The sequence below is a fragment of the Pongo abelii genome, chromosome 14 (assembly GCF_028885655.2).
Source record: "Pongo abelii isolate AG06213 chromosome 14, NHGRI_mPonAbe1-v2.0_pri, whole genome shotgun sequence".
Lineage (NCBI taxonomy): Eukaryota > Metazoa > Chordata > Mammalia > Primates > Hominidae > Pongo > Pongo abelii.
This window is the reverse complement of record NC_071999.2, coordinates 35548789-35573423: the sequence shown is the minus strand read 5'-3', so window position 1 is coordinate 35573423 and position 24635 is coordinate 35548789. Positions and strand designations below refer to the sequence as shown.

At 38.6% G+C, this 24635-nt stretch overlaps 1 protein-coding gene across 5 annotated transcripts in view; it reads right to left on the bottom strand.

Moving 5' to 3' along the window:
* USPL1 (ubiquitin specific peptidase like 1) overlaps positions 1-24635 on the bottom strand; it is a 41766-nt gene that overhangs the window by 5627 nt on the left and 11504 nt on the right. For 4 of the 5 annotated variants that reach the window (XM_024230773.3, XM_054528864.2, XM_024230775.3 and 1 more), the window contains 5 exons: positions 22288-22927; positions 15938-16051; positions 11108-11237; positions 6810-6935; positions 561-718 (listed from right to left, as the gene is read on the bottom strand). In XM_024230773.3, the coding sequence (XP_024086541.3) occupies positions 561-718; positions 6810-6935; positions 11108-11237; positions 15938-16051; positions 22288-22927 (1168 nt within the window). Of the gene's footprint in view, positions 1-560; positions 719-6809; positions 6936-11107; positions 11238-15937; positions 16052-19393; positions 20471-22287; positions 22928-24635 lie in introns of those variants that run through there. The other variant, XM_054528866.2, reaches the window with a different exon arrangement.

Below are 24635 nucleotides of genomic sequence, written 5' to 3'. Positions count from 1 at the left end.
GTCTAAGACCAAGTGAACATTATGAGAAAAACAAACTCAATATTTTACCACATCAGACAAATGCAAGGCAAAAATTCCCAAAATCCATAAACTGTGCTCACTTAGCTTTCTACTAAGAAGTTTAATTATTTAAATAAAGGCTTTATCTTGACAGTAGCTGTTAGTAAACTATGTATTTCACAATGACAGAAGGGCTACATAAGTCTAATGTTTAATAGTCTTAGAAATATATGTCTAAAAAATAAAAGCAAAGATGTTAAGTAGGAAAAAAAACTAAGCGAACAGTGGTAATCTCATCCTTTGTCTAAAAAAGAAATATGCACATGCACATGTGTTTACCTATAATACATGATGTAAGGAAAGGAAAAAATGAGAAAGGATACTAAAACCACCACTTTTAATAGGTGCAAGGAGGGGCAGAAGGCAAAGGCGAGAATGGAGAGAGAAAGAGTCAGGGCAAAGTTTGTCTTTTTTTTATAAAACAAAAACCAAAAAGTCCCCACATGCTAGAATTTAGTTTCCATGCCAATTATCTTAAAAGAAAACCTCTAAACACTTACCATCAGCATCTAAAATCCATGTTATAAAATGATTATTTGCTTGATACTGAATTACAGAAGTTATCTGATAAAGACAGCCTTCAAAATGAAATGCGTAGTGCTGCAAGTCATTCTGTGGTAAGCCTTCTACAAAGTGCAACATGAATATGGGAGATACTCTGTGGGAGAGAAAAGCGAGAGAAGTTAAATTTAATGCCATGTGTCTGGTTATACAAAAGATGTCTGAAGTGAACTAGTCACACATAACACTTTCAAGGCTAACTGCACTAATTTTCCTTGAGCACCTCCAGATGTGTGCCTTAATTAGCAATGGAGAACTCTAAGAAGTATGTAACACTAAACCCTTTTCAGAATGGTATCCCAGACAGTTGGAAGTCATCAGGCAGTACGACTCTAACACAGACCATTAAACAAAAATTGCTCTGTAAGCAGCAATGCAGCTTTGGCTTAAAAGTCTCATCGTAGCTACTTTGTAAAATCCAAGGAAAAAATCCAGACCTTTTAGAACTTTCTTTGGCATCAAGTGCTGAGATTAATTGCTTTTGTTAAGTGGGGTAGGTAACATGTGAAAGAAAGCAACAAACCTAAGATATTCAAATAAGCATTAATTTGGCCTATTTCAGTTATCTCAGGAAGCAAAGGGGGCCTGTCAAATTAAAAGTTCTACTCAGGAAAAGTTCAATTTGTAACTAAGTAGAGAAAAAAATACAACATATTGGTCAATTTATTATTAACTTCAAGACGACTATAATTTCAAAATTGTATTTTACCATTACAGCAACATGCTGAACCAGAAAACAGAACCCAATGGGTCTCAAATAACTAAATTCAACAAAGCTCTCAGGATGTAAGAAAAATGTTGGATATCCCCTTTCCCAATATTTAAACAGCTGTCAAAACTTACTTAGTTTATCAAAATTTATTCAGCCTAAATGAACTTGAATCAATGTCCAAACTGCAGATTATTCAGACTGACAAGGTATAATTTATAAATTAATCCTTGTCAATCACTTTGTTAGAGAATAATCAAGTCCTCAAAATTTAAGTACCTACAAAATAAAAAGTCCTGCAAACTGTCTATAACACTAAACTTTCCCACTTTAAAAAATCATATCTATTTCATCAAATCTAAGATTTCACTAATTATAAAATGTACCACTATGAAAACGTGCTGCCAATTAAACTATATCATGACATCAATTTCACATATTACCATTTCAGACAGGTTAAAATGTGAACTACACGTCTGAATCAATGAACCACAGTAAAACTTGAGATGTATTCTCATAGCGGGACATGCAGGCTTTAGGCACCTATCTGATCTTCTTCTTTTTTTTTTTTTTTTTTTTTTTTTGAGACAGACACTAGCTCTGTCACCCAGGTTGGAGTGCAGTGGCGCGATCTCAGCTCACTGCAATCTCCACCTCCTGGGCTCAAGCGATTCTCCCACCACAGCCTCCCGAGGAGCTGGATTACAGGCATGCGCCACCATACCACACACTACTATTTTTTAGTAGAGACAGGGTTTCACCATGTTGGCCAGGCTGGTCTCGAACTGCTGACTTCAAGTGATCTGCCTGCCTTGGCCTCCCAAAGTGCTGGGATTACAGGCCTAAGCCACCATGCCTGGCCTGACTCTTTACTAATATTTAGTTCCTTGACCTTATATAATACCTTTCAAGATACTTTCTGAGGCTAGTTACTAAAACAATCTCTTGATCCCTAGAATATGAAATCTCACTAGTTTCCTGCCTTTACATAAGTTTACACATGGAAAATATTTTAAGACATATTAACGTGATAAATAACGCATGTAAAACCACCTGACACATTTTTATACTTCTTGTACATTCCAAGTCTTCTATTCTTTTGCAAATTAACAAAAGTAAAAACTGCCAAGACCAAAATCCACACTCAGCCCAATTCCCTGGATGTAGAAGATACTCAGACTCTAGCTGAGTACAAGTACATTCCCCTAGGTAGTAAGAAATGACTTGTCAGAAACCTCCAAAGTCTGCTATGAGATTCAGATAGGATAGAAATTTGATTTTCTTAACCAGCAAAAAAAGAGACAACAACTGGAGCAATTATACGTTAAGTTTTAAAATATCCTCTTAATTACACTAGCCTTCCTGCCACAAGATCAACCAGTACACCAAAGTTATCCAGGGCCTGATGTGGAGTGAAACGATGCAGAACAGAGATGATGTAGAACACAGCCATAATGTAGAGTTTTACTACCATGTCGAAAATCTCAGTATGGCCTCCATACTACTTTCTGTAACTATGAAACTTTTTTTTTTTTTTGGTTTGTTTGTTTTTGAGATGGCGTCTCACTCTGTTGCCCAAGTTGGAGTGCAGGGCATGATCTCAGCTCACTGCAACCTCCGCCCGCTGGGTTCAAGCGATTCTCCTGCCTTAGCCTCCTGAGTAGCTGGGACTACAGGCGCATGCCACCACACCCAGCTAATTTTTGTATTTTTAGTAGAGATGGGGTTTCACCATGTTGGCCAGATTGGTCTCGAACTCCTGACCTCAGGTAATCCACCCACCTTGGCCTCCCAAAGTGACTACAGGCATGAGCCACTGTGCCCGGCCAAAACTTTGTTAAGTTCCAAATGCCTAATGAATTCCAATTTTTTTCCCATATGTTAACATCTCTGAAGTTGGGATACACCTTATCATTGACAGAATACAGTTAAATAATCAGCATTTCTGTCTTTTTTTTTTTTTAAACAGTCTCACTCTGTTGCCCAGGCTGGAGTGCAGTGGCACAATCTCTGCTCACTGCAACCTTTGCCTCCCCAGTTCAAGCAGTACTAATGTCTCAGCCTCCTGAGTAGCTGGGACAATAGGCATGTGCCACCATATCCAGCTGATTTTTGTATTTTTAGTAGAGATGCGGTTTCACCACGTTGGCCAGGATGGTCTCAAATTCCTAGTCTCAGGTGATCTGCCCGCCTGGGCCTCCCAAAGTGCTGGGACTACAGGCATGAGCCACCACGCCCGGCCAGCATTTCTTTCTTAATGGCATATTTTTAAAATGGTGCAACTTACAAACAGTAGCATCTTGGAGTCAATCAAATAATATCCTTCCCCTTCCCTTTTCTGTTCATTTTCCTCTTTGATTCCCTAGACTCTAGCGTCCTACTTACAATTCCAGCGTGTCTTATTTCCAGCCTCACTTTGGGAGGCCAAGGCAGGTGGATTACCTGAGGTCAGGAGTTCGAGACCAACCTGGCCAACATGGTGAAACCCCATCTCTACTAAACTTTATCCCTAGGTTTTGTTCTCAGACTTCTTCCTACCCACAATGCCTGAACTGTCAGTGAAGGATGATGCTCAGAGTCGAGGAGAGCAAATTAGGTTCTCCCTCAACCACTGGAAAATTGGATGAAAGGAATTAACCAAACTGGAACCAAGAGTGAACAAGAGACATCAGGCTAATATCCATCTGCATTCACCTAACATGGGATTAAACTCCTTCTATTTAAAGATCTACCCTCAGGAAAAGAAAATAGAAAAGAGAGAAAGAAAGCACAAGGAAGCTGTGTTAACCTCTGCTACCCAAAGATAGCAGAGAAATATTGCGTCCCTGTGCCACAAAGCATAGCCATAGCCTTGCACTCAGAGAGACTGTGGCAGTGACCTTTCAAGAGTTTGTCAAGTAAAATGAAATCTGATTCTAAGTTCTTGGTGCTCCATGTCACCACGGTCTGAATGTAACTCCTAAACAACTTACTTAAAGAAAAGTAGCAGATTTGGGCCCGCTAGGCATAATTCACCTGATTTATCAATGGACTCTTTTCCCAATGGGGAGACATTAGAGATGTGGGTTATCTGACATAAGGTGTCCAAGGAACTTAATTAGTTTTTAGGATCCTGTATGTTTTAATTACATATGATACCATGATGAACCCAATTACTTTTAGGTTAGCTCTAAAAACTATATTAAATTTGTTTCTAAATTCCATTAGACACAAACAAATCAAGTTATACAAATTTCAAAATAAAAAAACACAAAGGACTTATATAAAGACCTTGGCATTTCAAATTTAAGTGAAACTTCATACACTAGTTCAATTTACTTTTGAAGAAAACAGGAAATGTCCACATTATAAATTCTGCTCATAAATTGGCCCACTGGAACTCAAAACACATTTTCCATTAAAAGACTGTTTTACCTAATGAATCCATTTCCAGATCAGAGCATGAATCTTTAAGGGAAGCAACTTATTTGTATAGTTAAAAAATATATATGCCGCAATGCAACCAATTAACAGATTACACAAAACAATGGTACGAGTCTATGTTCAGTGCTGGGGCATGGGAAAAAGCAGGTATGAACAGCTAGATGAAATCATATACACCAAGCAGCCTAAAGCAGGCCCATGGTCCAGGGCAGGATGGCAGACCCCATGCTCTGCTGCTCTTCTCCTCACCTCATCATCAACATTTACATCTCAAAACTGACACCTGGCAGCCAAGACAGATTACAGACTTCTGTAATCTTCAGACAGATACAGACACCTCCTCTTCCTTCCCACTTTGCCCTCCTACACAAATGCTATCAAATAAGATTGAGGGGCAAAAAAGATATGAGTCCAAAAGGACAAAGAAAGGAAAATAAGCAAATAAGAAGTCAAATATTTAGAGGACAGAAAGCAAACAGAGAAGTGGCACCTTACCCAGCAGAACGGGCAAAGTGAAGACATGAGTACTGGGGAGTACGTATGTTGATGACAAAGAAGAGCTTGTTTTTCCCAGAGAACCCCTAAAGGACTGGATATTTATGGGCAACAGATGTGGTAGAATGTGGGGATGAGGCCTTGGGCTAAAAACTAGCATAGTGACTGGAAGTGTGTACATCATAAAGAGCACCCTATGCTGCAGGCCCAGAGAGGAACCAGCGCAGACTGCAGCAAAGAGTGAAAGGTGGCAGGAAAGAGTTCCAGGAAAAAAAGGGGAGGGGAACAGAGTAAAAAACTGTGAAGCATCTGAGTACTGGAAATTTATTAATAAGTCTTTAAAGTATTTGGCAAAAACTCACAGTACATAATAAAACAAATGAAAACAAGGCAAATAACAATTCCTGGAAAAATAAAGAATTGTAAAAGTGAAACCTAACTATGTATACTGCTTGGCTGAAGAGAGAATAACACATGTATATTAATAACAATGCAAACACCGAGTACTGAGTTAGCCAAATACGCAATTGCATTGGAAGGACAGGGAAAGGCTAAACAGAGATGGGGTCCAGGTGTTAGTGTGAGAACCCTAGTCTCAATTACTATAAAAGGAGAACAGACTGCATTACGGTAGAATAGGCACATCAATTTGAAAAGTCAAAGTAAATACTACCTTAATTTGAAGGTTTAAAGTAGATATCTGGAGGAGGGAACAGGGGACTACTGCCCTTTTTCCCTTTTGAGCCTGTGAGCACTGATAAACTGAGAATTTTTTAATTCAATGAGAATAAACCTTTAGGAAAGATTCTGAGGAGTTTCTGGAACATTCAAGGGCATAAAGGTTAATGTTCCCGGTTCTTTATTACATCAAATTAGACCTCAAAACATTTCCTTAATGTATAATTAGACTGAAAATGAAGAGTAAAGAGGATGTGTACATGTGTGAGTGCATTAATGAGACAGAGGGAAACTGCCTGAGATGGAACTGACCTGCGAGTTTAAAGAGATGGTTCTCTGGTAACACTGGAAAAGGTAATGCTGACCAACTTCCCCAACTGAGGACAAACAGAAAAGCTGGCAAAATATAATGAAAATATATCTGCTCAAGGCCACTAGATAGCTTTCAAGATGATGAGGAATTAGCATGCTGAGATCTAGGAGAAGATGGAAATTCAGAGAGATGAGCCTGTGGCTCATCTTTGAATCATCTTAGTTCTTGAAATCTGATTAAGGAAATCCCAGAATTCTAGAAACTCCATACACTTGGCAGAGGAGAGAAAAACTGAAGCTTGATATCCTTAAAGGGAGAAAAAAGGCAAAAAGAAGGAAAGACACTAGGAGAGTGGGGCCAGAGAGTCAGCCTAAGTTGGCTTTTCAGTGGCTTCACCGTGACAGTAGGCTCACTGGCCAGATAGAGCGAGGCAGTTGGCAACCCAGAAATATATGTTAACTCAAATTTCAGAAAGGTAGGTTGCTGTCACCATTTTCAATCCTACACATTAAGAAAAATGTAAATCCACCTTCATTTTGTACTAAAAATTATAAGACAATTTTAACTCACTTTTCCAATACCATTTTTCTTATTTGTGATTTACTGTTGCAATTGTTACATGGACCAAAATGGGCAGCATTAAGTGGGTGCCACTCAGGGATGACATTTGTAAAGGTGACCAGACTCTTCATATGCCTATAAAAAACGACATAATAAATTCATTAACATTAAATGCATTTACATTAATTTAAACCAATGTCTAAAAGTATTCCTCCCCTTTTTCGTGATTCATACTTTCTTATTTCTCCAAATCATGTTAATATGGCAATGTTCCTCCCTACCCCTAGTAAAGAAGCTCTGTGAAGATGCTCCATGTTAATTTCCCATAGCTTTCAAATCTGAGATGAAGCAAGAAAAAAAGACAGGGTTCCTCAACAATATCACTGACATTTTTCACCAGAGTCTTTGCTGTGAAGCGCTGTCCTGTGCACTGTAGGATGTTAAGCATCATCCCTAGCCTCTCCTCACCAGATGCCAGTAACAGCATCCAGTTGTCTCTAGATGTTGCCAAATGTCCCGAGGGGGACTAAATAGCCTTAGTGAAGAACCACTGTTCTAAGGTTGTCAAATTTATTAAGAGCTCACCCCTTACTCAAATAACTCAAACTTGCTAGCCATTACAGACAACCAAAAATGAAAAGGGGATTGTTTCCAAACGTAAAATCAGGAATACATACAACTTAACTTTTTTTAATCCTTAAAAAAAAAAAAAAAACCACACAGCATTAATTGTGAACAAATTTTGTTTTCACAGGTTATACAAGTTCTAAATTTGCACTTTAGTCTGAATACTTGAGAGCAACGCCATCTAAAAAGATGATCTTTAAAGATGTACACCAAACCTCAACTGCATCCACTTTAATAAAAATATTTGTAATTTAAAGAGCAGTTACTTAGACATACAAGCTTCCTTTCTAAACAATAGCAAATACTTACAAATCTTGTGAGAAAGCACTGTCTGTTAAAAACATCAGTACTCAGAGAAGTTAACATTTTAAAAGCAAAGCAACATAAAGATATCAACAAATGCACTGATTTCTGCTAAATTCTCAAATTTTCAAAGATAATTGTTATGTAAAGGTTCCTATTGTTTAGATTATAAAAAGGAGACTGTCTGAGCAAGTAAGTGTTAATTCTCCATATGACATCTGACATTTCTGAACACTTACTATGTGCAAAGGGCATGGCACTGGACACTCATCTTCCAAACAACTCTCAGAGGCAGGTGCTATTCTTATACCCATTTTACAGATGGGGAAAGTGACACACAGAGTACAGTGATAAATAACAGACCTGAGATCTGCCTCTGAAAACTATGTTTTTAACTGACTCTGGGTTACACTTTCCAAGTTGAGTAAAAAGCCCTTATGCTGGCACTAAAAGCAGCTTCACAAAAACAAAGGAATTTGCTGGATAGTTCTCCTTCAGATTAAGTGGAAATAAGTCTTAAGTTATGACATATTAAAACATATTTAAGAAAATGTCACTTCATTTTAGCTTTCCCTCTATAACTACTTTTATTTTTAGAACAAAGTAAGATTATTTTTAAAAAACAGAAAAGCAAACAAAAGCGGCTAGTGGCTTCCCTCCCTTGAGCTCTCACAGTTTGTGCTATATATCTCTAAAACGCATTTAACATCTTACATTCAAAGCTAACGTTAAGCAGCCCAAAGATCAGATTAATTACGACGTCACTGGACCTCTATTAAGTGTTCATGTATTATCTCTCTACCTAATTAGTAAATTTGGCAAAGATACACTATTTCCAGTGCCTGAGTTCCTAACACACAGAACATACTCAACCGAAAACTGTCAAACAACTAAGATATGGATTCCAGAGAAGCTACAATTAAGCTGATTTTAATCAGCAAGGTTATTTATATTATTTAAAACTCAGGTAGTGATTAAGGAGTATACCACAGTGAGCAAGAATGTCTTAGAGGCCAGAAAAGCCTAAGTGTGTCTCCTCACTCTGCCACTTACAGTGTGTCATCTTGGGAATCAATCTAACCCCTTTCAAGCTGTCATATCCATAAATGCCAAATGAGGACACTAGGATCTTCCTCACTAAGTTACTGTGAGGAGAAAACCAGATAATTTATATAAATCAATGATAGAAGACTGGAAATAGATGTGTTCTCATACTCACTTGCTGACACTAAATTATTTAAGTCCTAGGTATGAATAAAACGTTAATTCTCACCCTGTTCTAGTGGGGGTTTTGGGGACTATTACAAAAGTTTACTCAACAAAAAGCTTAATATGAAAGTGTATCTGACCCAGTTTTTACATCAGAGTAAAACAGGCCCTTAGGAGAGGGGACATGGATTTTTCTGCGGAGCAGCCATTATGTATCTTTGTTCCATGGCTTTTAACACGATGAAACTATTTCCCTGTATCACCACCATGCCAATATCGCTCTGTTGCCCACCAGCTGCCATTTCACACATTCACCTATCTCAGGATGCATAAAGGGACCAAATCCTTGCGATATTCCTTGGATATGTCTGCCAACAGTTAATTTCAATGATAACTTCTTGTCCATAATTTATTTCAACTCAGGAGGGTTAGCTTTGCTCATGGTGTCTACTCTGTGGCCTCCCTTACCCTGTTCTAGTAGATCTGAATTAACCAGTTAAAAAAAAAAAAACAAAAACTTTGTTGCCTGCATTCCCTGGAGCATCCTCCCAGACTGAACTCTCCTTGACTACTCCTTAAATGCCTAAAAAGGATTTCATATTTAGATAATGAATATCTAAGTAATTTTTTTTTTTTTTTTTTTTTTGGAGACAGAGTGTTGCTCTTGTTGAACAGGCTGGAGTGCAGTGGTGCAATCTCAGCTCACTGCAACCTCCACCTTCGGATTTCAAGTTATTCTCCTGCCTCAGCCTCCCGAGTAGCTGGGACTACAGGGACCACAGGTGTCCGCCACCATGCCCAGCTAATTTTTGTATTTTTAGTAGAGACAGGGTTTCACCATGTTGGCCAGGCTGGTCTCAAACTCCTGACCTCGTGATCCACCCGCCTTGGCCAACCAAAGTGCTGGGATTACAGACGTGTGCCAATGCACCTGGCATTCAAAAGTAATATTTTTATCTCACATTTTACTTTAGTAACTTAGAGAGACTTCAAGTTTTCTAACTTAAGCAGTTAAGCTAAAGAAAAATGTGGCTGGGCATGGTGGCTCACACCTGTAATCCCAGCACTGTGGGAGGCTCAGGTGGCTGGATCACCTGAGGTCAGGAGTTCAAGACCAGCCTGGCCAACATGGCGAAACCCTGTCTCTACTAAAAATACAAAAATCAGCCGGGCGTGGCGGCACACACCCGTAATCCCAGCTACTCAGGAAGCTGAGGAAGGAGAATCGCTTTAACCCAGGAGGTGGAGGCTGCAGTGAGCCGAGATCGCACTGCTGCACTCCAGCCTGTGCGACGGGAGCGAGACTCTATCTCAAAAAAAAAAAAAAAAAAAAGTGGAAAAGAGTTATTTCTATTGTAATAATTTGAATGCATGAACAATTGAGCCAGTCTGGTCATCTTCCTAAGTGCCAGCCAGCAACTTTCTCAGGTATGGACCAAGTGAGAGTATCCCTCTGGTAATACCTTGCCTCCCTGACTCCCCTTCTAAAACCTATTCCTCTCCTTACATGGTGGGTACAGGTTGAATATCTCTTATCTGAAATGTAAGGGTCTCCAACATAAAGAGGTAACCTGGGGATGGGACCTGAGCCTAAACACGAAATTCATTATGTTTCATATACACCTTATGCAAAGCCTGAAGGTAACAGGTACATCGATCATGGCCTTTCTAATATGCCGCTAAGAGGCATTAGGAAAAGCAGAAAGTAAGGCTGAGAAGGCTCACGTGTAGACTTCTGGAGGTGGCTGGTCTTTCACAGGACTACGGGAAGAAATGGGGAAGCTTGCATTACCTCTGAGAATTGCTGCTAGCCTCCAAGAGCCTAAAACCAGTGTCTATAACGTTAGAAACCTAAAGTAAACAAGCAAAACCCCTCATCTCTAATAGAGGAATAAACAAAAACCCCTATAGTTTCATGGCATTCTGAGAGGTATTCTACTCAGCAAGGACTCTGGAGAAGGGAGGTGTATTATTCCTCTCATCGTCCCTATTTCCCACTGAAGAACTCCTTAGGAAATCTCCTACTAGCAGTCTATCAAATGATGAGGTTTTGACCCTTCCAGTTTAAAGAAGCAAGCAAACTGCAGTGTCTGGTGCTCAAATTGTTCTCTTAACCTTAGTGGTGGAGAAACTAGAAGAACCCATTTTAAAAAACAAAAGAAACTAACCTGTTTTGATATTGGTGTCCACACTGCGAACATTCAAAGTCCCAAGAAAAAGAATATAGGAAGAGCTTTTCAATGTGGGGTTCTAGTTTTAAGAGCAGGGGAAATGCAAACACAGGGCTTTCCATATCACCTTCAAAAAGAAAAGGAAAAATTACTGCTCATAATCAATAATGGCAAAAACTAAACCAAAATTGTGAACTATTGTCTTTTCTTACTATATTTACAGCATGAATATGTGTTAACACAGTATGACACAATAAGTCACTCAGAGTTGGGAGAGGGGAAGTTTATACAGCATTTTTCTAAAAATGTCCATCCTAAAGATTTAATTACCACTTTGATCTCTTTCCTTTTCCTTGGCAGACATTTATGAAAATTTCTTAGGACAAAAAAACCACAAAAGACCCATACTGTCTTCCATCTTTCTAGATTTCTCAGGAAAAAAAAAAAGATCTCAGAACTATGATAGCCTTAGAGTATATTAAAACAAAAATTGATGAGGTGTGGTGGCTCACACCTTGTAATCCCAGCACACTGGGAGGCCAAGGCAGGAAGACTGCTTGCGTTACCTCTGAGAATTGCCGCCAGCCTCTAGGAACCTAAAACCAGTTTCTATGACGTTTGAGACCAGCCTGGCCAATATAGCAAGGCATTGTCTCTACAAAAAATAAAATGAAATAAATTAGCTGAGAGTGGTGCTACACACCTGTAGTCCAAGCTACTTGGGAGGCTAAGGCAGGAGGCTCATTTGAGCCCAGGAATTTGAGGCTGCAGTGAGCTATGATCATGCCGCTGCATACCAGCCTGGGTGACAGAGCGAGACCCCGTCTCTTAAAAAAAAAATTATGGAAATGGTTTACCACAGATGTTAAAAAATGTAACCAGTGAAACACTGTAGAAACACATCAGAATTGGCCATTTCTATTCTGATCATCTTGTTCCACCTGTGGAGAGGGCGTGGCCACACAATGGTTAAATGACCAGCCTCAACTCTTTGGACTCTTCATCTACCGTTCTTCTTTTCAGTCTAATCCTTTCCTTTAACAACTTTACAACTGAAGATTTGAATCTTGTTGTCATTGAAAATAACTGAACAGTGAATGCTGGCTTCCAGCTTTGAGACTGGAAAGTAAGGTAACCAGGAGAATCTACATGTTTCCCATTCTTTTTCCAATTGGTTTCTCTCCTTCCTATTCTCAGAGGAGCTTAGATGCTGCCTTACTGATTTGGCCCAAGAGACTGAGTCCTTCCATCCCTTCCCCTACCCTGGACAGAGCCTCACTTCCACGGTCCAGTTCTCCCCCTAGCCTGGAACTACAGTTGCCTGGAACACGGCCAGAACAGTCACCCTGGCAGGACCACAAGGTAGACAGTAGGTGTTATTACCTAAGCAATAACAATCATGTGGGGTTTCTAAAAATTCCTGATTTCCTGAGCCCCATCCCTGAGATTCTAATTCAAACGTCCCTATGATTGGTATTTACTTTTAAATTCCCTTGGTGCTTTTTAATGCACAATTGAGGTTAAAAATGCTAGATCTGTCTATTGGGAAAAGTACTAGAGAAGCAACTGACAATATGTCCCCTAAATATTCTCCTGTTTCTGAGAACTGCACCCACTCTCAAGAGGTGGAACACCAGCCTACATATTTATATGGAATAGCTCTGCCCTACAATAACTTACCCAGTGGTAGATTCCTAAGTCAAACTACTCAGATTCTCTCTCCCAGGAATATGATCATCCAAGGCAATCAAACAGTATTATATTTCCTTATGATGTACATATTTCTACATGGTAGATGACTATAATACAAGCGAGTTATACCCTAACCCTAAGCATATTCTACAAATATCAGTAGTTACAAAGGCTATTTTAGTAGTCACCTTTGTGGGATAGTCTCACTGCTACTTTTGAACAAAAACATAAAAAAAAAAGTTTTTTTGCTTTTTTGTTTCTTTTTGAGAAGGAGTTTCGCACTTGTTGCTCAGGTTGGAGTGCAATGGCACAATCTCTGCTCACTACAACCACTGCCTCCTGGTTTCAAGCAATTTTCCTCCTCAGCCTCCCGAGTAGCTGGGATTACAGGCACCTACACCACGCCCACCTAATTTTTTGTATTTTTAGTAGAGACAGGGTTTCACCATGTTGGCCAAGCTGATCTTGAACTCCTGACCTCAGGTGATCCACCCGCCTCGGCCTCCCAAAGTGCTGGGATTACAGGTGTGAGCCACCGGGCCCAGCCATAAAATAAGTTTTAAAAAGTTTTTTTTGTAAGTAGAAATACAAATCAATCTCCTAGAAATGAAAATATGCAACACTGTATGCATAAACAGTATGTCATATAGCACAATTTTGTAATTCATTATCAGCCTTTAAATCCGTATTCTATTGTAACTAAATATTAACTGAAAAAGCAAACAATTTACATTTCATAATGACAATATAAAATCTTCAGGTCTAAAATACATAAAGTTCTCCATGAATTAAAATATCATGAAAGAGCTCAAAACACATGGTTAAATAAGTTATACGATTACAGAGCATTTCATTAGTAAGATCTTCAGCTAAAATATAGCACCTATCCTTGAATGGGCAGTAAAACAAGAGAGGAATCCTCCTGCATTGAAAAGAGCTGTATGCTTGTCCAATTACTACGATTACACAAAACAATAATTTAAAAATTCCTTCTGTTACATAGAAAACCAGGCCCATGGTGGAGGTGGAGCAAAAGATGTAACTTCGTTCCAAAAATAATTATCAGGGATAAGAAAGGTAGTGATTCAGGCTGGGGGAGAAACCATTCTTTAATTCAACTGGGAACTGAAGTAGGGACTCTAGAAGGGAAATGGTACCTGCTAAATGCACCACGAAAGCCCTTCCATCTAAACTCTAGGGATCTTACGGAAAAGTCTCCTTTGAAATGAGTATTCGCTCAACAGATCAGTGGCTGGGGGTGATGAACCTGGTTAACCACAAGGAACCTGGTGAGAAGTTTTAGAGTGACAGAGTCCTATATCTTGATTGTAGTGAGGGTTACAGAGCTGTACACACTTAAAAAGGGTCTTACTATATGTAAATTATACCTTGATATAAAGAAAAAAGAATATTCATTCCATCTGAGAGCCTATCTGATGCATAAATTACAACAGTTCTTTAGGCCTAGAGGAGGAAATGTCAGAAATTTGGCATATGAAAAATCAGATTTTTATAAGAACAGAATAAATATGTATGTAGAAGTCCATGAAAAACAAAGCAGATATACAACAATTATATATTAATTTTAATAAAATGTAGGAAAAAAAGTGAAAATTAGGGGGCAGAAGCATGAGTCAAAGAAGTATGTCAAAAGCTGTCTAGCATGTACAAAAGATGCCATGCTTCCCAATATATTATAAAATATATATATACATATATATATACATATACACACACACACACACACACACACACACACACACATACACACATTTTTTGAGACGGAGTCTCGCTCTGTCTCCAGGCTGGAATGCAATGGTGTGATCTCAGCTCACTGCAACCTCTGTCTCCCGGGTTCAAGCGATTCTCCTGCCTCAGCCTCTCGAGTAGATGGAACTACAGGCACACACCACCACGCCCGACTAATTTTTGCATCTTTAGTAGAGACAGGGTTTCACCATGTTGGCCAGGATGGTCTCAATCTCTTGACCTTGTGATCCACCTGCCTTGGCCTCCCAAAGTGCTGGGATTACAAGCGTGAGCCACCGAGCCCGGCCTTATAAAATATATTCTAAGTATATAAATATGTTATAAATATATTGTAAATATATTATAAAATATCATATTTTATAATGATCTGGAAGCATGGTGTCTTTTGTACATGCTAGACAAATCAGTAGCAACAACTGATTTTATTATACAATATAAATATCATTTTTTAATATAAGTTAAATGTCACTCATTGAGAGAAAAACTAGAAGGCACTGATTTTTTACATAATATGGGGTATTACTAATAGAGAGTATCGTATTCTGCTACTATAACATTAATAGAAGAGTTAATACAAGGATAAAAGGAAAATAAAACAAAAAGATAGCCCTTTCAAAACAAAAACAAAAAAACCCCGCAGCTCCTTTTTGCAATACTAAAAAAATTTAGAAAGGTTTGGACAGACTCTCTAGCTCACTTGCTGCATGCCACTCCTACAGGCCAAAAACCAAGTCACAGAGAACAAACAGGTCCCATCCTTGTGCCCTTTCTAAAGGCAAGGAAGCTTTCCCAAAAGGCCATCAGCATATTTCTCTTAATATCCACTGGCCAAAACTCTACCACATGTCCATTCCTAAACCAATCACTGGTAGGGAAATAGAATTACTATGGTTGGTTTAGATGAGATTCTAAACCCTGTGTACATATAACAATCATGTGGGGTTTCTAAAAATTACTGATTTCCTGAGCCCCGTCCCTGAGATCCTAATTCAAATGCCCCAGCATTGGCATTTACTTTTAAATTCCCTCGGTGCTTTTTAATGCACAACTGAGGTTAAAAATGCTAGATCTGTCTACTAGGAAACGTACTAGAGAAGCAACTAATGATATGTCCCCTAAAATTCTCCTGGTTCTGAGAACTGCACCCACTCTCAAGAGGTGGAACACCAGCCTGCATATTTATATGGAACAGCTCTGCCCTACAATAACTTACCCAGTGGTAGATTCCTAAGTCAAACTACTCAGATTCTGTCTCCCAAGAATATGATCATCCAAGGTAATCAAACAGTGTTATATTTCCTTATGAGGTACCTATTTCTATATGGTAGATGAGTATAATACAAGTAAGTTTTACCAATTACTTACCTAATGTGCATCTCAGCTGGGGCTGAAGGCTAATAAAAATTTCATCTCTAACTTTATTCAGACAGGTCTCTATCTCTGCAAATATTTCTGAGGTAAGTTTTTTACAATCTCCATCTAAGAAAATACAGAGAACATTATCAATTCCTCAACAATGTATATCTTCCCACAGAAAACTGACACATTCCCAAGAATGAAAGCTGAGTCAGTAAGTTTTGCAAACAGAGACAAAAAGCAAAACACAAAATTTCCTTAATTCTTTCTCTGTGGTATACCATATATTCCCTTAATATATGTTATCAGCACAATATCGTTAGTACTTACTGAACGGGTAAAATCTCAGTGAAAGCCTTTCTCACCCAAATAATCACAGGTCTAGTAAAATAACTAACCTTTCAGATACTATGTCTATCTCTAAAACAGCTAAAGAAGTTACCTCCTTATGTGCAATTACTTATACTAGAAATGATGTCTAACCATTTATTCCACTCTGTGTAACTTTTATTGAACTTAGCCAGGTCATAGGAACAGATAAATTTATAAGGAGTCTTAATAAAGTTATAATTATTTCCCAAACTAATATCTCATATATTTCCCTTCTATGTCATTTTTGAGGGGTTCGAAGGGGTCTTCAGTGGCAACATAGTGTTTATTCGGTTCCACATCCTGCTTTGTCTACACAAGTTTGCTTCATTAAAAACTGACCAGCCTGGGCAACATAGTGAAACCCCTATCTCTTAGAAAAAAAGCTGGGTATGGTACTACACACCCGTAGTCCCAGCTACTCAGGAGGCTGAGGTGGGAGGATCATTTGAGCTCAGGAGGGTTAGGGTTCTACAAGCTGCAGTGAGCTGTGATCGTACTACTGCGCTCCAGCCTGGGCAAGTGAGATGCTCTCTCAAAAAACAAAAACAAAAACAAAACAACAACAACAAAAAAACTGGCTAGTTATTATACAGTGACTGAAACATAGCACTTGTGTGTGTGTTTGTGTGTATGTGTTTGGAGACAGGGTCTTGCTATGTTGCCTGGGCTGGTCATGAACTCCTGGGCTCAAGCCATCTTGCAGCCTCAACCTCCTGAGTAGCTGGGCTTACAGGCGCATGCCACTATATTCAGCTGAAACATCGCTTTATTAATCATTCTCCTGTTGCCAGACATTTTAGTTGTTTCTTTTTTCACTATTATAAATACTATTGTGATAAATACCTTTGGGCACATATCTATGTTTTTGATCACTTCTTTATGGTAATATTTATTATCTTCAAAATGGAATTACTGTGACAAGAAACCATCCAAGATTAATAAGAAAATTATTTTGAATAAAAGACTCCACATGCGTCTGACTCTACTTACTCTTAAGTTACAAACAGATCTTTTCACTCACATCTCTTATAAATAATTCATACAGCCTGATCACACTCTGCTTATATATTTCCCTAATGAAATATCTGGATTCTCCTGTAATATGAAATAAGCATTAACCAGAATTTTTGTTATTTGACCATGCCAAAAAAAAAAAAAAACTTACATTGCAAAGTAATGCAGCTCAAACGATAATTAACCAGATTATAAAAACTAAAATTATTCTGTAAAAAATTAGTAACAGATAAAAACATAAAATTAAAGTTAATTCCAATACTGAACTGCTGCTCTTCTGCAACAAACAACTGAACTGTCACCTACTTAACACTGGGGTTTCTGTAATTAGAGAAAGCAGAAATAGAAGAAAAGTCAAAGGCAAAATGCTTGTGAGAAACTGAATTTTAAAAATTGCAAAAAACTGTAAATGACTGACACACACAAAAAAGTTCAGTCTCAAAGAAAACCTACACTGAAACAAAATATTTCTTACCTAACAAAACCGTAACGTCTTGAATGATCTAACCAAAGGTGGTTAGAAAACACTGAGGTATTTTTTTCTACATAATGAAAATGGAATTATATATTGGTACAACCATTCTGGAAAACTGTATTCAGCAAGACCTTTAATATTCATATTCTAAAATCTTTCCTAGGAAACTAGTCAGTAAGGAATTCAAAAGATATATGGATATTTGTCCTGGTGTTAATTCACAACAGCAAAAACTAGTAACAGCCTGAATGGTTAACAACAGGGAAACAATGTAAAAGATCCATATAAAAGACTGTATGACCAAACTCAAAATTTTTAGCACATTAATGAATAAGAAAATATCTACAATGTCAAGCAAAGAAAGCTTGGTATGATGTCACATCTGTCCCCAAAATATATATGGCCAAGTAAGATCAGAAAAAATATGTATCAAGACACTTCAAAAGAAGTTGAATAAAAGTGAGGATTCTTGCCCTACAAGGTAGCCGTAATAATTTAAAAAGTATGAGGGCTGGGTTAGACAAAGTAACCAAGAGAATAAAATTGAGAGTTAAGGAACAGCTGCACACATACATGAAATGTTGATACATGCTAGAGGTGGCATGGCAGATCAAGTGAGAAAATAAGGTGGAACTACAAAAACTGGCTATGCAAATGGAAAAAAAATGGATCCTTACCTCAACCACACATCAATATGAATTCCAACTGAATGAAGAATTTCAATGTCAAAAGCAAAACTATAACTTTTCAGTGAAAATATAGGTGAATGATTTTCTGACCTTGGGAATAGTAATAATTTCTTTAAAAAGCCACAAACATTACTAGCTCCAAATGAAAAGATAAAGACTTCCCTATAAATCAAGATAGTTTTTAAAAAGTAAAAACACAAGCTGCAAATTGGGAGCAGATTCAGCAACATATCTGATGTAACTCTAGCAACAATGATACAAGGAACAAACTCATACAAATCAATTAAAACGTGACAATCAACAGAACAGAACAAATAGGGATAAGACACAAAAGGCATTTCACAGAAGAGGGAACAAATATGAGCAATATATACACATAGAGCCGACAACCTCTTCAAAATGTGGAAACGGCAAATCAAGATCACAGACAATTTTATACCACTCAAATAGCAAAAATCTCAAAAGTGTGAAAATAAACCAAGGAGAATATATGGATCAGGAAGAGCTCTTATATACACTATTAATGGGAGAATTGATTGGTACAACCATTTTGGAAAACAATTGTCATTATCTTGTAAATTTGGACACGAAAGTCTATAATTTTCCATTCCTTTGTTATACAGAAGGGAAACTCTTATACTGTGCCCCAGGAGACTTGCCCCCAAATGGTCACAGCAGCAGCATTTATAATGGCAAAAAAAACCCCACTGTCCACTGACAGGCAGATGAATATTGTTACATTTACAAAATGGAAGTATTATATAGCAATGAAAAATCAATGAGCCACAACTATAAGCAGCCCCATAAATTTTTACAATAAGAAAAAAAGGTCCCAGAAGATCAAAACAAACTAAATTAGGCAATACAAAGTGGTCCCTCTTCATCCGTGGTTTTGTTTCCTATGGTTTCAATTACCTGAACTCAACCATGGTCTGAAAATATTAAATGGAAAATTCCAGAAACAATTCATAAGCTTTATATTTCATGCCATTCTGAGTAGCATCATGAACTCTCTTGCTGTCCTGCTGTGTTCCACTGGCAACGTGAATCTTCCCTTCGTCTCGTGTGTCCATGCTGTCTACACTCCTGCCTGTGGTTCACTTAGCAGCCATCTTGGTGATGCGATCTATTGCCATGGTATTGCAGTGCTTGTGTTCAAGGAACCCTTATTTGACTTAATAATGGCCCCAAAGCACGAGCATAGTGATGCTGGCAATTCAGATATGCCAAAGAGAAGCTGTAAAATGCTTCTTTAAGTGAAAAGGTCAAAGTTCTCAACTTAAAGAAAAAAATCATACGCTGAAGTTGCTGAGATCTAAGAACAAATCTCTTATCCATGAAACCGTGAAGAAGGAAAAATAAATTTGTGCCAATTTTGCTGTTGCATCTCAACGGCTCAAGTTATGGCCACAGTGCCTGATAAGTGTTAAGATGGAAAAAGCATTCAATTTGTGGGTGGAAGACATGATCAGAAACAAATGTTCCAATTGACAGCAACATGTTGAGCCACATTTACTTTACTTTTTTTTTTTTTTGAGACAGAGTCTCATCTGTCACCCAGGCAGGCTAGAGTGCAGTGGCGTGATCCCAGGTTCAAGTGATTGTTCAACTTCCACCTCCTGGGTTCAAGCAATTCTCCTGCTTCAACCTCCCACAGTAGCTGGGACTACAGGCATGTGCCACCATACTCAGCCAATTTTTGTATTTTTTAGTAGAGATGGAGTTTCACCATTTTGGCCAGGCTGGTCTTGAACTCTTGACCTCATGAGAGCTGCCCGCTTCAGCTTCCTAAAGTGCTGGGATTACAGATGTGCGTCACTGCACCTGGCCCACATTTAATTTATTCTTAATTAAACTTGATCATAATTATGTATGTATAGGGAAAAACATTGTATATATAGGGTTCAGTACCATCCATCCCCCATTATCTGAGAGGGATAACTTCCAAGACCCCAGTGGATGCCTAAAACCTTGGATAGTAACTAAACATTTTACATATTATGCTTTTTCTTATAACTACATACCTATGATCAAGTTTTATAATTAAGCATAGTAAGATTAACAACTAATAATAAAATTATAACAATATGCTGTAATGAAAGTTATGTGAATGTGGTCTGTCTTTCAAAATATATTACTGTACTATACTCATCTACTTTCAGACCTCGGGTTAAATGAAACCAAGAAAAGTACAACTAGGATAAGGGGAGACTACTGTATACTGTTTAGATATACATACGTAAGAAAAACTAAGAAAAGATGAAATGATAAAACACATTGAAGATAATGATTACTTATGGGGGGAGGTAGAGAATGGGATGGGAGGAAACACATAGGTAAATGCAAGTTATTGGGAATGTTTTAATTCTTCCTATGTTGGGAGGTGGGTTCATAAGTATCCTATTTTACAGAGAATAAAATATCCCTTATCGTGACAAGAGATCTCATGAGGTTCTGTGATTATGGGTGATTTTTACTCACTTCTTCATTCTGCTTTTCAGTAGTTTAAACACTTAAAACTAACCACTATTATCCTGACACCCTAAGTAAGACACAAGCACAGTCTTACAGTTTTGAAAAAGACTGCCTAGGCCAGGTATGGTGGCTCACGCTTGTAATTTCAGCATTTTGGGAGGCCAAGGCAGGCAGATCATGAGGTCTGGAGTTCAAGACCAGCCTGAGCAACATGGTGAAACCCTGTCTCTACTAAAAATACAAAAATTAGCTGGGCCTCGTGGTGGGCACCTGTAGTCCCAGCTACTTGGGAGGCTGAGGCAGGAGAATTGCTTGAACCTGAGAGGCGGAGGTTGCAGTGAGCTGAGATCACGCCATTGCACTCCAGCCTGGGCAATACAGTGAGACTCTGTCTAAAAAAAAAAAAATAATAACAATAGCAAAGACTTGGAACCAACCCAAATGCCCATCAATGATAGACTGGATAAAGAAAATGCACATATACACCATAGAATACTATGCAGCCATAAAAAAGGATGAGTTCATGTCCTTTGCAGGGACATGGATGAAGCTGGAAACCATCATTCTCAGCAAACTAACACAAGAACAAAAAACCAAACATCATATATTCTCACTCATAAGTGACAGTTGAACAATGAGAACACATGGACACAGGGAGGGGAACATCACACACTGGGGCCTGCTGGGGAATGGAGGGGTTGAGGAGGGATAGCATTAGGAGAAATACCTAATATAGGTGACGAGTTGATGGGTGCAACAAACCACCATGGCACATGTATACCTATGTAACAAAACTGCACGTTCTGCACATGTACCCCAGAACTTAAAGTATTAAAAAAAAACAAAACTGCCTTTTGGGCAGTCAGGATAATGTAACCGGTATTATCTCAAGCTTCGTGATACTGTTCCTGGGCTCCTTGCTCCCAGGTCTCCAGGAAACAGAAGCAATGGATGACATCTTTCCCACATGCTGGGAGACAAAACTCAACATTAATATTTTTAAGAATTAAAGACAAGTAGGCTGGAATGGTGGCTCATGCCTGTAATCCCAGCACTTTGGGAGGCTGAGGCGGGAAGGGTGCTTGTGCCCAGGAAATCGAGTCCAGCCTGGGCAAGATAGTGAGGCCGCCATCTCACTATCTTAGCTGGCTATGGTGGTGCACGACTGTAGTTCCAGCTACTTGGGAGACTGAGGTGGGAGGCCCACTTGAGCCGGGGAAGTCAAAGCTGCAAGGAGACATGATCACGCCATTGCACTCCAGCCCGGGTGACAGAGTGAGACCCTGACTCCAAATAAATAAATAAGTAAATAAAAATAAAATATTAGTACCAACCTTTAACACCACTCAATTGATTGGTATACAGAAGTGTATTTGCTTGATTATATTTTGTAAGCAACCGCCAGAATATAGATTCCTCCTTCGAGCACAGTCCAGTCACGGTGTTCTTTAACTCTTCCGAGTGCACCAAAGCTGACAGGATACAGTCTAACCAACAGAGAGCATAAGCATTTTTCCACTGGACACATAAAGTCTGGGGAAATGATGTACATTTGCTCTCCAGTGGCATTTCCAGTTTAGATGTACATCCTTCATTTTGAGGGGAAGGTCCGCCAGTTCTAGAGACATCAACTGTAGCAGGATCTTTTGTAGTAGCCATGTCAACAGTATCAGCTTCCAAAATCTCATTTCGCTCCAAGGAATCAGCTGTCCTAATTGGATTCTGTTGACCACTACTATCAGGTAAGTTTGATGAGGTTTCGTCATAGAGTTCTCCATTATGTTTGCTGTTCAAAACTTTTTCACCATCAATAGCAATATAATTTCTAGTCTTTTTGGAATTTGCTAAAAGAAGTGAATCCTTATAGCTGCTTTCCAAGCTCTTCCTTTTCTGAGGCTTATGTGGAGTGTGACATTCTTCCAAATCAGCAGAAATTAGGTTATTAAGTGATTTAGAGCCCAAAGGATAGATGCACTGGAAAGTAAAAATAAAATGATAAAAACTACACAAATTCAAATAACTTCATGTTTTATAGTTTTCATATCATGAAAAACATGTATAGAATATTAGCATTGATTTGATGACAGGTTATATTTATACACATAAATTTGAAAAAATTAGAGACAAACAACTACTTAATCAAAAATTTGGCCTCCAAAAGAATAATTTTTTTCAGGTTAATTTGAACAATCAAGGGTTTAATCTGAGTTACAAAAGGGTAAGCTAATAAGGAAAACATATTTTTGCTTTAATAAAAATCTAATGTTAAGTGAATTTAAAATTTTCAACAATGTAAAGAAACACTCTATAATGAATGTTACTCTTTTGGGACAGACACTACATTACACTACACATTTTAAAAGTATTTTCAAATTAAAAGTGCACAGAGTAATTTCTGTGTTTCCTATATTCTGAAACTGCATATGCATCTCATAGCACTGCTGTTTTACATCTTTATTGGGTTTACAGTCCAACTGGCTGAATTTTAATGACTTCATCAAATCTTACTGTGCATTAACACAATTTACGCCAAATAACAACAATGTAAACATATCACTAAAAGAGTCAGTGGATCTTTCCTAAGTTTCAAAACTACCAGAATATTTTAAATAACAAATTCAAGAACCCTCTACACTAAAGGTCTGCTTTTAAAATATGCCTTCTTTTTCAGGTGGGCATGGCAGTACACTCCTGTATTCCCAGCTACTTGGGAGGCTGAGGTGGGAGGACTGCTTAAGCCCAGAAGTTGGAGGCTGCAATGAGCTATGATTGCCCCACTCTATTGCTCCAGCCTGGGCAACAGGGCAAGACCCTGTCTCTAAAATAATAATAATAATAATAATAATAATAATAACAACAATAATAATTAATGCCTTCTTTTACACAAGTATGGTAGACTACTATCTTGACAGCCCTCCTATGAACTAGAGAACTACACCTCCTGGTAATTCATGCCCTCCGGCAGCCAGTCCCTACGCTGTACAGAGTTGGCTTGGCCCTGTGACTAGCTTTGATGGAACATTAGCACACATGATATACATAGAGGCCTGATAAGCACTGACTCAAGAGGACAAGCCCTTCTTCTGGAACACTCCTTCTTAGTCCTAGCTATCACACTGTGAAGAGCCCAGCTGGCCTCATGGAGAGAACATCATGGAAAATAACTGAGACCCCTGGCTGACTATTTGAACTCAACTGCCAGCTAGCAGCTAGTACCAACTGCCAGCCATGTGGACATTTCAGCTGTCCCAGCTGACATGGTGTGATGTGTAAGAATTCCCTAGTCAACTCACGTAATCATGTGAAATAATAAATGAAGCCATTAAAATTTTTTTTTGAGACAGGGTCTGGCTCTGTTATCCAGGCTGGAGTATAGTGGCACAATCCCAGCTCACTGCAACCTCTGCCTCCTGGGATCAAGAGATCCTACAACCTTAGCCTCCCAAGTAGCTGGTGCTAAAGGCACCTGCCACGGTATTTTCTGTAGAGACAAGGTTTCACCACGTTGCCCAGGCTGCTCTCAAACTTCTGGGTTCAAGCAATCTGCCTGCCTCGGCCTCCCAAAGTGCTGGAGTTCCAGATGTGAGCCACCATGCCCAGCCACCATTAAAATTTTTGAGCAACTAAGTTTCAAGGTGATTCGTTTCACACCAACAGGTAACTGAAATGCACTAAATCCCCT